Below are 17,511 nucleotides of genomic sequence, written 5' to 3' on the forward strand. Positions count from 1 at the left end.
TTAGGGGACCTGTAGATCACTCCCACTAGCGACTTCTTTCCCCTATTATTCCTCATCTCCACCCAAACTGATTCTACATCCTGAGCTCCTGAACCAAGGCCATCTTTAACTGTTGTGCAAATGCCATCCTTGATTAACAGTGCTACCCCTCTGCCTTTACCTAGCTTCCTATTCTTCTTGAATATCATATACCCCATCAATTTTCAGGACCAATCCTTGTCACCCTGCAGCCACATCTCCGTAATGGCCATCAGATAATTTCTATTTACTTCAATGTGGGCTATCAATTCATATACTTTGTTATAAATGCTATGTGCATTCAGATAGAGAACCTTTAGTTTTGTCTTTTTGTTATCTTTGTGACATCTAGTCTTGACTGATGGTGTATTCTTAGGTTTTGTCTCTCTGCCCCTACCTGCCATTCTATAACTCTCATTTCCCATTTTGCTATTTTCCTCTCCTGCTTTAACTCTACCCCCTGATTTGCCACATCTACCCAAACTTGATCCCTCACCCTCTTTCTTTAGTTTAAAACCCTCTCTACTTCCCTGGCTGTGTAATTCACAAGAACGCTGGTCCCAGCGCGGTTCAGGTGTAAACCATCCCAACAGTACAGCCCTCACTTTCCCCAGTACTGGTGCCAGTGCCCCACAAACTGGAACCCACTTCTCTCACACCCGTCTTTGAGCCACGCATTCATCTCTCTAATCTTATTTGTGCAGTGCCAATTTGCACGTGGCTCAGGTAATAATCCAGAGATTGTTACCTTTGAGGTTCTGTTTTAAATTTGGTACCTAGTTCCTCAGACTAACTTTGCAGAACCTCCTTCCTTGTCCTGTATATGTCGTTGGTACCTACATGGACCACAACAACTGGTTCCTCCCCTGCCCACCACAAATTCTTCTTCAGCCACAAGAACATATGAAATAGGAATAGGAGTAGGCCATTTGGCCCCTCGAGCCTGTTCAGCTGTTCAATAAGATCATGACTGATCTTCTTGTGTTTCAAATTCCACATTCCCATCTACCCCTGAGCAGATATCCCAAATCCTGGCACCAAGCAGGCAAGATAGGCTTCTGGACTCTCACTGTTTGCTGCACAGAACAGTGTCAATCCCCCTAACTACACTGTCCCCTATTACACTGCATTCCTGTTTGCTCTGATTGAATGGCTTCCTGTACCACAGTGCCATGGCCAGCTAGCTCATCCACCTTGCAGACCTCGCTTTAATCGTGAGTACCTCAAACCTGTTTGACCATTGCAACATCTGAGGTTCCTACACTACCATCTGCTCAGTACTTTTACCTGCCTCACTCATGGTCACATCCTCCTGTCCTTCACTACTGCCCAAAACAAATGACCCTCTTCCAAGAGATGTGACTGTCTTCTGGAGCAAAGTGTCCAGGTATTTCTCCCCCTCCCTTATGTTGCACAGTGACTGCAGTTCGGCTTCCAGATCAATAATCCTGATCCGGAATTCCTCAAGCTGCTTACACTTCCTGCAGATGTGTTTGCCCTGGATTACCTTGACATACAAAAGTACCCACATTCCACAGCTGCAACATACCACCTGTCCTGCCACTGTTACTTGTGTTTTTTAGTTACTTATCCACTCAATTAACACAGAATAATTCCTATGTATACCACATGTCTTTCCCCCATGCATCAAAAATCCACGTGAATCTAATTCACTACTTGCATGGTTTTTGTCTCACTCTGATGTAGTCATCTGTCTCCTTGAATGCCCTTTGCTGACCGTGCAGTTTGAAAAGCCTATCTCTTTTATAGACCCTCTGATGAATCACTAGCTGGTTTAGCTTCCTGCTACAGGAATTAACACCACTTAAACCAACTGCTTTCAGGTGATTGACAGATAACTGCCACTCCATGCAGTTGTCTGTTTAACAAGCTAACCTAACTTACTTGAAGGTTAGTACTATACCGGACCTTGATTCTTAATCTATAGTTAAAACCTGAAAAGGACTTACCAGAACTTACCAGAACCTAATTTGCTACTCACACAGTCTCCATCTCACTCCAGTGTCATCACCTGTCTCCTTGCACCCTCCTTACTGGACTTGAACCCACAATGTTCTGCCTCTGAGGTGAGAGGCCCACTAACCATCCCTGTAACAACTGATGACCGCCCCCCACCCCTTCACTCTATGTTATTTGTGACCCCTGTTCCCTTTCCCTTTGGACAGACCGTCAGTGGTCAATATCTTGGAATACTATTTTCCTGACACATTTAGCATCTCCATTAAACAGTTTGTCAAGCTCCCTGATGACCTACATCCTAGTGTGTTAAAGGAGATAGCTGCAAAGATGGAGGATGTACCAATATGATTTTCCAAAATTCCCCTGTTTTCACAATGCTTCCAACAGATTGGAAGTTAGCAAATGTAACATTGCTACTCAAGAAAGGAGGGAGAGAGAAAACAGGGAACTACAGACTAAAAGCAAAGAACTGCGGATGCTGGAAATCCAAAACAAAAATACTTGGAAAAACTCAGCAGGTCTGGCAGCATCGGTGGAGAGAAGCACAGTTGACGTTTCGAGTCATCATGACCCTTCAACAGAACCGATGAAGGTCTGTGGAAGGGTCATGAGGACTCAAAACGTCAACTGTGCTTCTCTCCACCGATGCTGCCAGACCTGCTGAGTTTTTCCAGGTATTTCTGTTTTTGTTTTTGAACTACAGAGCTGTTAGCCTGACATCGGGAAATCTCATCAATACACTTAGAAAATCACAGTGTGATCAGAAAAAGTCAACATGTTCTTTTTACAAATATATTGGAATGTTTTTGAGAATTTATCTAGGAGCATAGATCAAGGGGAGCGAGTCACTGTAATGGGCTTGATTTCCAAAAGGCATATGATAAGGTGCCACACAAACTGTTAATACACAAGATAAGGGATCATGGAGTTGATCATGGTTAGAGGATTAAAATAGAAACATAGAAACTAGGAGCAGGAGTAGGCCATTCGGCCCTTCGAGCCTGCTCCGCCATTCAGTATGATCATGGCTGATCCTCTATCTCAACACTGTACTCCTGCTCTCTCCCCACACCCATTGATGCCTTTAGAGTCCAGAAATCTATCTATTTCCTCAAATATATTCAGTGACTTGGCCTCCACAGCTTCTGTGGTAGAGAATTCCACAGGCTCACCACCCTCTGAGTGAAGAAGTTTCTCTTCATCTCAGTCCTGAATGGCCTACCCCGGACCTACACCTTGTTTAAGGCTCCTCCAGCCAGAGGAAACATCATCTCTGCATCCAGTCTGTCCATCCCTGTCAGAATTTTATATGTTTCAATGAGATCCCCTCTCATTCTTCTAAACTCCAGTGAATACAGGGCCTAGTCGGCCCAATCTCTCCTCATACGAAATTCCTGCCATCCCAGGAATCAGTCTGGTGAACCTTCGCTGCACTCCCTCTATGGCAAGTATATCCTTTCTTAGGTGAGGAAACCAAAACTACACACAATACTCCAGGTGTGGTCTCACCAAGGCCCTGTACAGCTGCAGTAAGACATCCTTGCTCCTGTACTCAAGTCCTCTCACAATGAAGGCCAACATACCATTTGCCTTCTTAACTGTTTGCTGCACCTGCATACTTGCTTTCAGTGATTGGTGTACAAGGACACCCAGGTCCCTTTGTACATCCACATTTCCCAATCGATCACCATTTAAATAATACTCTGCCATTCTGTTTTTCCTACCAAAGTGGATAACTTCACACTTATCCACGTTATACTGCATCTACCATGTATTTGCCCATTCACTCAACCTGTCTAAATCACCTTGAAGCCTCTTAACATCCTCCTCATCGCTCACATTCCCACCTAGTTTAGTGTCATCAGCAAACTTGGAAATATTACATTTGGTTCCCTCATCCAAACCATTGTGAATAGCTGGGACCCAAGCACTGATCCCTGCGGTACCCCACTAGTCACTGCCTGCCACTCCGAAAAAGACCCATTTATTCCTACTCTCTGTTTCCTGTGCTAACCAATTCTCAATCCATGCCAATATATTACCCCCAATCCCATGTACTTTAATTTTGCACATTAATCTTTTACGTGGGACTTTATCAAAAGCCTTCTGAAAACCCAAATACACCATATCCACTGGTTCTCCCTTATCTATTCTGCTAGTTATGTCCTCAAAAAACTCCAGTGGGTTTATCAAACATAATTTCCCTTCATAAATCCATGATGACTTTGTCTAATCCCATTGATATTTTCTAAGTGTCCTGTTATCACATCCTTTATAATCAACTCTAGCATTTTCCCTACTACTGATGTTAGTCTAACTGGTCTGTAATTCCCTGTTTTCTCCCTCTCTTCTTTTTTAAACAGTGGGGTTACATTTGCTACCCTCAAATCTGCTGGGACTGCTCCAGAATCTACAGAATTTTGGAACGCATGGTTGATGGACAGGAAGCAGGGAGTAGGGAATAATGGACATTTTCAAAATGGCAGCTGTGACTAGTGGATTACCACAAGTATCAGTGCTGGGGCCTCAGATATTTACAATCTATATTAATAACTCAGACAGAGAGACAGAGAGTAATGTATCTAAGTTTGCTAACAATGCAAAGCGAGGTTGAAATGTAATGCCTGGATTTTTGCAGAGTTATGGAGACTCTGCAGACTACACAACATGGACAAACTCAGTTTCTGGGAGTCCCGTCTCCTACCCAGCAGAATTCATTTTCACATCGGGGATTGTTGGGTGGGGGAGGGGGGGGGAGAGGGGGCAGGGAGAGGGGGCAGGGCATGACTCCCACATGGGGGAAACCCAAGCTCAGCAGGGCCATTTGAATTCAGTGCTGAGTTTAAACAGAACCAATTTTCTCTGAAACGAGGGTCTTATCCTGCAGTGTCGGAATTGTGAATCTTTAGAGAAATGCTAAATCCTTGTGAAGAGAAAATAAGGTCTGTAGAATTTTAAGCTGCCATGTTATTTAAATGGCCAACCCTTTAAAAACTGAAAGAAACTGTCTGTGTTTCTGAGAGTAGAAGAAAAATCTGTTCTCATAGTTTCGATAGCTGTTTGTTGACATAGAACCATAGGAAAGTTACGGTGCAGAACGAGGCCATTCAGCTCATCATGTTTGCTGGCCAAAAATAGAAAAAAAGAAACTAGATACTCATTTTAATCCCACTTTCCGACACCTGGTCTGTGGCCTTGCAGGTTACAGCATTTAAGGTGCATAAGCCTAACGACTAACATTATGGCATTATTACTACTTGACTGCTTTCCACAACCTGTCATTATCACAATGGGTAGGCTGTCAATTTGCAGTTTGATTGACAGTTTAAAGAGATTACTAAAGGATTAACTGTCTTTGATATGGGTTTATGAATACAAGTGTTTTTACAAGGGATTATGTAATTAAAGGAATTTAAATGTACTAAATGGGCTTTCATGAATTAAAGTATTTTTTATATATCAAAGGCTGTAAGATACTTAGAACATTATTTTATTTCATCTCAGCATGACCTTTGAGGTCTGGGGAGTAGGTGGGGGGAATGGGGAATGGGGGCTGAGGAGGTGTGAGGCCTAAAGGGTCTAATATTTAACAAAGCAACTGGGACAAAGTCCCAGGGAGTCCAGGCAGGTGACAGTCCCCATGGCTGCCTCCAATCTGCTTCCAGGGGGCAGCTGCTTCCTCCTGGAATGAACTTTATCCTGAGCCAGGAAAATTCCCAGTCTCAGGAGAGAAAATCCAGGCCTAAGTTGTCAGGAGGACACAGAGGCTGCAAAAAGATAGAAAAACAAAATACTGTAGAATATGGAAATCTGAAATAAAAACAGAAAATGCTGGAAAAGCTCAGCAGGTCCGGCAGCCTCTGTGGAGAGAGAAACAGAGTTAACGTTTCGAGTCCGTATGACCTTTTACTTCCTTCATGGGATGTGGGTGTCGCTGGCTAGGCCAGAGTTTATTGCCCATCCCTAATTGCCCTTGTTCAGGGGGCAGTTAAGAGTCCACCACATTGCTGTGGGTCTGGAGTCACATGTAGGCCAGACCAGGTAAGGATGGCAGATTTCCTTCCCTAAAGGACATTAGTGAACCAGGTGGGTTTTTATAACAATCGACAATGGTTTCCTGGTCATCGTTAGACTTTTAATTCCAGATTTTCAGTGAATTCAAATTCCACCATATGCTGTGGTCGGATTCGAACCCTGGTCCCCAGAGCATTACCCTGGGTCTCTGAATTATTAGTTCAGTGACAATCCCACTATTCCACTGCCTCCCCAGACCATCATTTCCTGATGAGTCATATTTCACTCAATGTTAACTCTGTTTCTCTCTCCACAGATGCTGCCCGACCTGCTGAGCACATCCAGCATTATCTGTTTTTATTTCAGATTTCCAGCACCTGCAACATTTTGCTTTTATACTGGAATACTGAGTGCAGTTTGGGTCTCCATATTTAAGGAAGGATGTACTTACATTGGAGGTGGTACAGTGAAGGTTCACTAGATTGGTCCCTGGGATGAGGGGGTTGTCCTCTGATGAAAGGCTGAGCAAATTGGGTCAATATTCTCTGGAATTTCGAAGGATGAGATGTGATCTCATTGAAACATCAAAGATTCTGAAGGGGTTTGATCGGGTGAACGCTGAGAGATTGTTTTCGTTGGTCAGTGAATCTAAAACACGGGGGAACAGTCTCAGGATAAGGGGCCGATCATTTAGAACTGAAATGAGGAGAAATTAGTGAATCTTTGGAATTCTCTGCCCCAGAGGGTTGGGGTTCCTCCATCGTTTAATACATTTAAGGCCGGGAGGGACAGATTTTTGGTCTCTCAGGAAATTACTGAATATGGGGAGTGGGCGGGGAAATGGAGTTGGAAACAATGATCTTAGGGGAGGTGGTGGCACAGTGAGATTGTCACCGGACCAGTATTCCAGAGACCCAGAGACCCAGGGTGATGCTCTGCCAGATGGTGGAATTTGAATTCAATAGAAACAGAGAAACATAGAAACTAGGAGCAGGAGTAGGCCATTCGGCCCTTCGAGCCTGCTCCGCCATTCATTATGATCATGGCTGATCATCCAACTCAATAGCCTGCTCCCGATTTCTCCCCATATCCTTTGATCCCTTTCGCCCCAAGAGCTATATCTAACTCCTTCTTGAAAACATACAATGTTTTGGCCTCAACTATTTTCTGTGGTAGTGAATTCCACAGGCTCACCACTCTCTGGGTGAAGAAATTTCTCCTCATCTCAGTCCTAAATGGTCTACCCCGTATCCTTAGACTGTGACTCCTGGTTCTGGACTCCCCCACCATCGGGAACATCCTTCCTGCATCTACCCTGTCTAGTCCTGTTAGAATTTTATAGGTTTCTATGAGGTCCCCCCTCATTCTTCTGAACTCCAGCGAATATAATCCTAACCGACTCAATCTCTCCTCATATGTCAGTCCCGCCATCCCAGGAATCAGTTGGGTAAACCTTCGCTGCACTCCCTCTATAGCAAGAACATCCTTCTTCAGATAAGGAGACCAAAACTACACATAATATTACAGATGTGGTCTCACCAAGGCCCTGTACAATTGCAGCAAGACATCCCTGCTCCTGTACTCAAATCCTCTGGCTATGAAGGCCAACATACCATTTGCCTTCTTTACCGCCTGCTGCACCTGCATGCTTATCTTCAGCGACTGGTGTACAAGGACACCCAGGTCTCGTTGCACATTGCCCTCTCTCAATTTATAGCCATTCAGATAATAATCTGTCTTCCTGTTTTTGCTACCAAAATGGATAACCTCATATTTATCCACATTATACTGCATCTGCCATGCAATTGCCCACTCACTCAGCTTGTCCAAATCACACTGAAGCATCTCTGCATCCTCCTCACAGCTCACCCTCCCACCCAGCTTTGTGTCATCTGCAAATTTGGAGATATTACATTTAATTCCTTCATCTAAATCATTAATATATATTGTGAATAGCTGGGGTCCCAGCACTGATCCCTGCGGTACCCCACTAGTCACTGCCTGCCATTCGGAAAAAGACCCGTTTATTCCTACTCTTTGTTTCCTGTCTGCCAACCAGTTTTCCATCCATCTCAATACACTACCCCCGATCCCATGCGCTTTAATTTTACACACCAATCTCTTATGTGGGACTTTGTCGAAAGCCTTCTGAATGTCCAAATAAACCACATCCACTGGCTCCCCCTCACCAACTCTACTAATTACATCCTCGAAAAATTCCAGTAGATTTGTTAAGCATGATTTAAATTAAAAAATCTGGAATTAAAAGTCTGATGATGACCATGAAACCATTGTCGATTGTTGTAAAAACCCATCTGGTTCACTAATGTCTTTTAGGGAAGGAAATCTGTCGTCCTTACCTGGTGACTCCAGATCCACAGCAATGTGTTTGACTCTTAAATGCCCTCTGAACAAGTGCAATTAGGGATGGACAATAAATGCTGGCCTAGCCAGTGACGCCCACATTCCATGAATGAATAAAAAAAAGAGTGCTTGAGGAGCAGAATGATCTACACTTGCTCCTGTTAGGTGCTCTGATTGTCTTGGATTCAAGGGCTCTCTGGGGTAAAGGATCCATGTGTCTGTACCCCATAATTTCTTTCATCCGTTGAGAATTTCACCTTTTGGGGCATTTGTCCCCATGACCTTTCACCTCAGTCTCTCTGCTCCCTGTGACCTCTCACCTTTGCAAGCCTTTATATTGCAGAACCGGATCTCCAGATTTCCTGTCAGGATTCCCTCACACCACTGACCGCCTGGCTGTGGCCAGTTGTATGTCCGGAGACGGTGTTGTTGACCAACCCCACACCAGCGGGAACATTCACTCCATTCTGACCACATGTTCCAGCTGCAGTCCCTCGTGCAGTTCTCTCTAGAACATTGTGTTTCATCTGCAATCAATAAATCAGAAAATAAACCACAGCAGAATTCACAATGACCTATGTGATCAACTATAGTCCAAATGAATGGTAGAACAAACTGGAAGAGATGTATTGTCTCCTCCTGTTCCTGCATAACAGGCTCGAGGGACTGAATGGCCTCATCCTGTTCCTATGTACATACGAACATACAAACATACAAATTAGGAGCAGGAGGAGGCCACTCAGCCCCTCGAGCCTGCTCCACGATTCAATAAGATCATGGCTGATTTGAATATAACCTCAACCCCACATTCCTGCCAACCCCCGCTAACCTTTCACCCCCTTGTTAATCAAGAATCTATCTCGCTCAGCCTTAAAAATACTCAAAGACTCTGCTTCCACTGCCTTTTGAGGAAGAGAGTTCCAAAGTCTCACGACCCTCAGAAAAACATTTCTCCTTCATCTCAGTCCTAAATGAGCAACGCCTTATTTTTAAACAGTGACCCCTAGTTTTAGATTCTCCCACAAGAGGAAACATCCTCTCCACATCCACCCTGTCAAGACCCCTCAGGATCTTTTATGTTTCAATAAAGTTGTCTTTTACTCTTCTAAACTCCAGTGGGTTCAAGCCTAACCTGTCCAACCTTTCCTCATAAGACAACCCACCCATTCCTGGTGTTAGTCTAGTAAACCTCTGAACTGCTTCTTACGCATTTACATCCTTCCTTAAATAAGGAGACCAATACTGTACACAGTACAACAGATGTGGCATCACTAATGTCCTGTACAACTGAAGCATAATCCGCCTATTCTTGTAATTAATTCGAGGGGCTGAATGGCCTCCTCCTGTTCCTATGTCTCACTGTCATTCTGAACCCATCCCCCACAACATGCCCCAGATTCTTTCATCGAGAGGATGTGCCTCTGGTTTGCACAGTGAAAAACCAAGAATGAATCCCCCTTCGAGGTGACCCCTGATCCGGGATCTGATCCTGTTCTTGTTTCATGTTTGAGACTGGAGATTCAGGCCAATTTTCCTGATGCTGTAACGATTTGAAACAATTCTCCTTCCTTTGCAAGCAGGGTCAACTGGAAGCAGGAACTGCTCTCTCTGCTCCTGTTATGTTTACAGGTTTAGAATCAAGAAACTCTCAAAAAACCTGGCACCAACAAACAACTCACTGCCCCGATCCTGAACCCCAAACCCTGACCCCCAACCCTGAGTCCTGAGCCTGAAACCTGACCCCAAGCCCCAATCCTGAACCCTGACCCTGAGCCCCAATCCTGAACCCTGACCCCGAGCCCCAATCCTGAACCCTGACCCCGAGCCCCAATCCTGAACCCCAACCCCAAGCCCCATTCCCCATTCCTGAACCCTGATCCTGAGCCCCAGTCCTGAGCCCTGACCCCGAGCCCGGGTCCTGAGATTACTTGTGCACTGGGGCAGGTTACAAGGTCGCTCCTGGAATGTTTCCCCTGTGCAGTTCTGCTGCTCCCAACAGAAACGGGTCCGATTCTTGACACTGCGAAACTGTGTGTCTGTGTCTGTGCAGTTCCTGGAACACTTGGTCCATGAGGTCCAGGGTGAAAATCCATCGGAATCTAAAGGGAAGAGAGAGCGAGAGTGAATGATAGAGCGAAAGAGATAGAGAGACAAGGCAAGTGACAGAAGGAGAGTATGAGAAAGAATGACAGTGAGAGCATGAGTGACAGAGAGAGAAGGAATGAGAAAGACTAACAGACAGAGTGAAAGAATGAATGACAGAGAAAAAGAATGTCAGTGAGAGAGTGAACAACAGAGTGAAAGAAATATCATCAACGGAGTGAGCAAGTGACAGAAGGGGAGAGAGAGAGAGAGAGAGAGACAGAGAGACAGAGAGAGCAAGAGAGACAGAGAGAGTGAGAGAGACAGAGAGAGCGAGAGAGACAGAGAGAGCGAGAGAGACAGAGAGAGCGAGAGACAAAGAGGGACAGAGAGGGAGCAGCAGATATGGTGACAGAGAGAAAGCAACAGAGAAAGAGAGTATTGGAAGGTGTTCTGAGAGATCAGATATATAATTATTTGGACAGCCAAGGGCTGATTAAGGATAGTCAGCATGGCTTTGTGCGTGGTAGGTCGTGTTTAACGAACCTTGTAGAGTTTATCGAGGAGGTTACCAAGAAAGTAGATGAAGGAAAGGCTGTGGATGTTGTCTACATGGACTTTAGTAAGGCCTTTGACAAGGTCCCACATGGGAGGTTAGTTCAAAAGGTTCAGACACTTGGTATCCATGGAGAGGTTGTAAACTGGATTCGAAATTGGCTGTGTGGGAGAAGACAGAGAGTGGTAGTGGATGATTGCTTCTCAGACTGGAGGTCTGTGACTAGTGGTGTGCCTCAGGGATCTGTACTGGGACCATTGTTGTTTGTTGTCTATATCAATGATTTGGATGATAATGTGGTGAATTGGATCAGCAAGTTTGCTGATGACACTAAGATTGGAGGCGTTGTGGACAGCGAGGAAGGCTTTCAAAGTTTGCAGAGGGATCTGGACCAACTGGAAAAATGGCCCAGAAAATGGCAGATGGAATTTAATGCAGAAAAGTGTGAGGTGTTGCATTTTGGAAGGTCAAACCAAGGTAGGACATACACAGTAAATGGTAGGGCACTGAGGAGTGCGGAGGAACAAAGGGATCTGGGAGTTCAGATACATAATTCCCTGAAAGTGGCATCACAGGTAGACAAGGTTGTAAAGAAAGCTTTTGGCATACTGGCCTTCATAAATCAAAGTATTGAGTATAGGAGTTGGGATGTTATGGTGAGGTTGTATAAGACATTGGTGAGGCCAACTTTGGAGTATTGTGTGCAGTTCTGGTCGCCTAACTACAGGAAGGATATCAGTAAGATTGAGAGAGTGCAGAGAAGATTTACTAGGATGTTGCCGGGTCTTAAGGAGTTGAGTTACAGGGAAAGATTAAACAGGTTAGGACTTTATTCCTTGGAGCGTAGAAGAATGAGGGGAGATTTGATAGAAGTTTACAAAATTATGAGGGGTATAGACAGACTAAATGCGAGTAGGCTCTTTCCACTTAGATTAGGAGAGATAAACACGAGAGGACATGGCTTTAGGGTGAAAGGGGAAAGGTTTAGGGGGAACATTAGGGGGAACTTCTTCACTCAGAGAGTGGTGAGAGTGTGGAACGAGCTACCATCTGAGGTGGTAAATGCGGGCTCACTCTTAAGTTTTAAGAATAAATTAGATAGATACATGGATGGGAGAGGTCTGGAGGGTTATGGACTAGGTGCAGGTCAATGGGACTAGCGGAATAATATTTTGGCACAGAATAGAAGGGCCGAATGGCCTGTTTTCTGTGCTGTAGTGTTCTATGGTTCTATAGTAACCGAGAGACAGAGAAAGACAAAGAGTTTGTGGGACTATCTATAAGGTGACAATAATTAAACAGTTTGCCAGTAATTCTTTTAATTAGGATCTGCCTTATAACTGGCACTTAATCAGCTACAAGTGATTGCCTTTTAATCAGTATTTGGCCGATAGGTATATGATGCCATTCATGATTGTAGAAAGTCCTTGAGGGACATTTTAAAAAATATGAATCGCATGTCCGGACAAAAACTATTGACATTGTCCAGGCACATGGTGGTAATTTGTAGAGAAGTGTTTACCATCTATGGTTGATTTAAAATTTTGAACTGAATGAACAGCTGCCTTTATTTCTGACAGATCCCTGAGGTGACCCTGTAACTGTTATTATGGCCGGAATTTTCCAGCCCCTCATGGCTGACCTTCCGGTGCCGCCGACTTGAACCGAGATTTCACTGGCCCAGTGCAGGGAAATCCACCCCAGGGCTCACTGGCCTAGTGCAGAGAAATCCACCCCAGGGCTCACTGGCCCAGTGCAGGGAAATCCACCCCAGGGCTCACTGGCCCAGTGCAGGGAAATCCACCCCAGGGCTCACTGGCCCAGTGCAGGGAAATCCACCCCAGGGCTCACTGGCCCAGTGCAGGGAAATCCACCCCAGGGCTCACTGGCCTAGTGCAGGGAAATCCACCACGGGTCTCACTGGCCCAGCGCAGGGGAATCCACCCCAGGGCTCACTGGCCCAATGCAGGGAAATCCACCCCAGGGCTCACTGGCCCAGTGCAGGGGAATCCACCCCAGGGCTCACTGGCCCAGTGCAGGGGAATCCACCCCAGGGCTCACTGGCCCAGTGCAGGGGAATCCACCCCAGGGCTCACTGGCCCAGTGCAGGGAAATCCACCCCAGGGCTCACTGGCCTAGTGCAGGGAAATCCACCACGGGTCTCACTGGCCCAGTGCAGGGAAATCCACCCCAGGGCTCACTGGCCCAGTGCAGGGAAATCCACCACGGGTCTCACTGGCCCAGTGAAGGGAAAACCACCCTAGGGCTCACTGGCCCAGTGCAGGGAAATCCACCCCAGGGCTCACTGGCCCAGTGCAGGGGAATCCACCCCAGGGCTCACTGGCCCAGTGCAGGGGAATCCACCCCAGGGCTCACTGGCCCAGTGCAGTGAAATCCACCACAGGTCTCACTGGCCCAGTGCAGGGAAATCCACCCCAGGGCTCACTGGCCCAGTGCAGGGAAATCCACCACGGGTCTCACTGGCCCAGTGAAGGAAATCCACCCCAAGGCTCACTGGCTCAGTGCAGGGAAATCCACCCCAGGGCTCACTGGCCCAGTGCAGGGAAATCCACCCCAGGGCTCGCTGGCCCAGTGCAGGGAAATCCACCCCAGAGCTCACTGGCCCAGTGCAGGGAAATCCACTGTGGGGGCTGGAAAATTCCAGCCTTAGATGAGGGGGCATACAGGATACCCAGGCAAGAAGTTAGGAATTAGGTAAGTGTTATGACTGATGCAGTTGTTAAATTCGGAGTTATTTAAAAATCCCAGTGGGAAACTTTAAACAACTGTCATGACCTAAAATTTTAAGCGTTATGTTTGAGATGCGACTCTAAATTCAGACCACCAGTTTGAGGTTTTACATTAAACTAAATTAAACATTTTATTAATTTACACAGGTTAAAATATATATACACATGGCTACAAATTACTACTATCATAACTTTTAACAAATTCCCAAACTAATCTCCATTAAGGCAACAACAACCCATAGACTTAACCAAACACCAGGCAAAGCATTTTCACCTTACAAATTCAGAATGAGGTTCTTTCACTTTGGTTCCTGTGGAGCCAGTTGGAGGCTTACAGCTGCCTTTTGATCTCATATTACCTCTGCCCTGCACACCCGAAAACTACTGAAGTTATACCCACCACCACTGATTGAATTCAAATTCTCATTGTTTCACCAGCCTCTTTGAACTCTACCTTTTAACAATGAAACCCTTTTCATACCAATTTTATTAGTAATATAAACATATCGCTTGGTAGCTGTTAGAAAGGTGTCAAGTTTTCACCCCACTTCTTGAATGCTCCATTCAAAAAATGCAAATACAGCTATCTCCCTTACATATCAACACTAGTACCCATCAAAGAACCCGGACTAAATGGCTTTAATACAATTAAGACACACCCACAGACTGAACCTCTATTTTAAAAAGAAAAATATTTTCTAATAATATTATATACACTAATAGCTTCATGACACAAGTGTGGAAAGAAGAGAGAGACAGCACAGCAGGAGAAAGAGTCATTGAAACAAACAGGTTGGGTAGAAAAGAAACTTGCTATAAGGAGGGTGAATTTCTAATAAATCACAGATCAATTTTCATAGGCTGAGCAACTGCTGGCTGGGGCCTGACATCTCCCTTGCTACACAAACAAGGACAGAGAGTAGAAGAGAAATGAATGAGAAAGAACAACGTGTTTTAATCCACCCAGTGATCTTATGGGTTATATACTATCTATTAGCCACTTGGTAGCACTGAACTTGAGTATTGCTGATAAGAGACATGCTGTCAAATCTTTTCATCTTGCACTCATCAGAACAACTCACAAGATAAACCAACAGTAAAGGGAACAACAATTCATACTGCATGAGAAGAGAGTGCTGATTGGTTGGCAAATAGACTCTGAATGGTAGAGTTTCCTCTACATTGGAGAGACCAAACACAGACTGGGTGACCGCTTTGCGGAACACCTTCAGTCTGTCCACAAGCATGACCCAGACCTCCCTGTCGCTTGCCATTTCAACACTCCACCCTGCTCTCATGTCCACATGTCCGTCCTTGGCTTGCTGCATTGTTCCAGTGAAGCTCAACGCAAACTGGAGGAACAGCACCTCATCTTCCGACTAGGCACTTTACAGCCTTCCGGACTGAATATTGAGTTCAACAACTTCAGATCATGAACTCTCTCCTCCATCCTCATCCCTTTTTGATCCCCTTGTTTCAATATTCATTTTTATTTTTAAATTTTAATTTTTTTCCCACTTATTTTTATTAATATTTTTTAAATGTATTTCCATTTTTACTCATTGTTTTACCCTCAGATTTTATCCTATTTTCGATCTTTTATCTCACCACCATCCCCTCCCCCAACCCAGCCCCACTAGGGCATCTGTCACTTGCCCATGTTGTTCCTTCCAAAGTGCTTACCCTTGTCCTCCTGTTATCATATTCCCCTTTCTACTCTTAATGTCACCATCAGCACCTCCTTAAGCCAGTACCACCACCATTAACACCCCTTTGGCCGGTTGTTTATAACATCTTTTGTTATCTCTCCTTTGCCTCCACCTATCGCTGTCCTTCTATCCAGCTTCCCCTGTCCCACCCCCCCTTAAACAGTATAAATTTCATCACATTCCTACTTCCCTTTAGCTCTGAAAAAGAGTCATATGGACTCGAAACGTTATCTCTGTCTTTCTCTCCGCAGATGCTGTCGGACCTGCTGAGTTTTTCCAGCACTTTTTGTATTTGTTTCTGATTGGTAGAGATGTTGCCATGGAGAATGCAGCAGAGAACAGTTACCTGGCAAGTTTTGTTCAAATTTCAGCCAGGCAGGTAAACTCTGTTTGGTTGAGGTATTGCAATGGGGAATATTTCAGGTGTTAGGAAATAGAAACAGTTTAAGTATTTGTATTTGTAGGTGTTAACAATGAGTTTTAGTTTTAAAGTTTAAGTTTAATTTGTACTTATGTATCTCTGTGTTAAGAAAGGTTAAATTGAGTTTTAGTTTCACTTTAAAAGGTGCCTGAATTTCTAATGAGAGTTTTACAACTATTGCAGCTAAGTTAAACAAACAAGAGTGGAGAAACTGGGCTGTTGCCTAGCAACAGGGGTCCAGAAAGGCAAGTCCCTTAAGCAGACACAGAGAGAAAACTAAAAACAACAGTTTTGATTTGGAAGCTGGTTGGGTTGCTTTTGAAATTTTACTGAGATGAAGAGAAATTTCTTCACCCAGAGAGTGGTGAGCCTGTGGAATTCGTTACCACAGAAAGTAGTTGAGGCCAAAACATTGTATGTTTTCAAGAAGGAGTTAGATATAGCTCTTGGGGTGAAAGGGATCAAAGAATATGGGGAGAAAGCAGGAGCAGGCTATTGAGTTGGATGATCAGCCATGATCATAATGAATGGTGGAGCAGGCTTGAAGGGCCGAATGGCCTACTCCTGCACCTATTTTCTATGTTTCTATGAAAGTAGCTACCAGGAAAGATTGTAGCAAAGGGGACTGATAGCCAGTTCCAAGCTGAAGAAAAGACCCCAAAATCCAGGTGAATGGAACAGGAGAAAGTCCCAAGCAGGTATCTATTAGTCTATGAGTCAACCAGATGCTACGTATCTCTCCAAAGGATCAAAGGAAGGACAGCATCCTGTTAAGTGAAGTTAAGAGTGAGGGGCAGAGATGAAGGCTCCAAGCTTCAGATTTAAAGAGACAAAAGCTGCAGAAAGCAGATTTAAAGTGAGAATAGCTTGCAAGAGGCAAAAAGGTCCAAAGGGAAGCTGAAGGTCTGTAACTCTTTGCTGTGGACATGCAAAGCAATGGTGCACTGTTGATGGCTGAGCCGTTGAGAGAGAGTGCATAAAGACAGCTTGAGTGCACTTGGTGATCCAGGGGAGAGGAACATCGAAAGGAGAGTTTGAAACCCTGGAGGTGAGCCCTTGTGAAAGTCATCTGAGAGAAAGCGTTGGTTTGGTAGAAGATTCCAAAGCGAGTTCTTGGAGAGTGGAGATTGGAGACCCTCGTGTAAAAGGCGGAGTTCAGTGAGACTGGTTGGCTCACGATGTGACAAGTGTCTGGGGGAAGCTGAGGAGACATCCATAGCATCTGGTTGACTCATAGACTAATAGACGTCTACAGCACAGAAGGAGGCCACTTGGCCCATTGTTTCCACACCGGTCAACAAAGATCCGACTACACTAATCCCATTTTCCAGCACTTGGCCCATCACCCTGGAGGTTATGGCAATGCAAGCGAATATATAAATATTTCTTAAATGTTACGAGAGTTTCTCACTCAACCACCCTTTCAGGCAGTGAGTTCCAGACTCTGGGTGAAAAAATTTCTCCTCAACGTCCCTCTTAGCCTTCTACCTCTTACCTTAAATCTATGCCCCCTGGTTATTGACCCCTCTACTAATGGAAATAGTGCCTTCCTATCTACCCTATCTAGGCCCCTCATAATCTTATACACCTCTATCAGGTCCCGTCTCAACCTTCACT

At 44.9% G+C, this 17,511-nt stretch overlaps 1 protein-coding gene across 1 annotated transcript in view; it reads right to left on the bottom strand.

Annotated features, from left to right (window-relative positions):
• LOC144672872 (SCO-spondin-like) overlaps positions 1-17,511 on the bottom strand; it is a 168,098-nt gene that overhangs the window by 93,736 nt on the left and 56,851 nt on the right. The window contains exons 7-8 of the mRNA XM_078534862.1: positions 10,305-10,475; positions 8,697-8,903 (exon numbers count right to left, since the gene is read on the bottom strand). Coding sequence (XP_078390988.1) covers positions 8,697-8,903; positions 10,305-10,475 — 378 coding nt within the window. The remainder of the gene's footprint in view (positions 1-8,696; positions 8,904-10,304; positions 10,476-17,511) is intronic.

The sequence above is a fragment of the Cetorhinus maximus genome, unplaced genomic scaffold (genome assembly GCF_964194155.1).
Source record: "Cetorhinus maximus unplaced genomic scaffold, sCetMax3.hap1.1 HAP1_SCAFFOLD_135, whole genome shotgun sequence".
Classification (NCBI taxonomy): domain Eukaryota; kingdom Metazoa; phylum Chordata; class Chondrichthyes; order Lamniformes; family Cetorhinidae; genus Cetorhinus; species Cetorhinus maximus.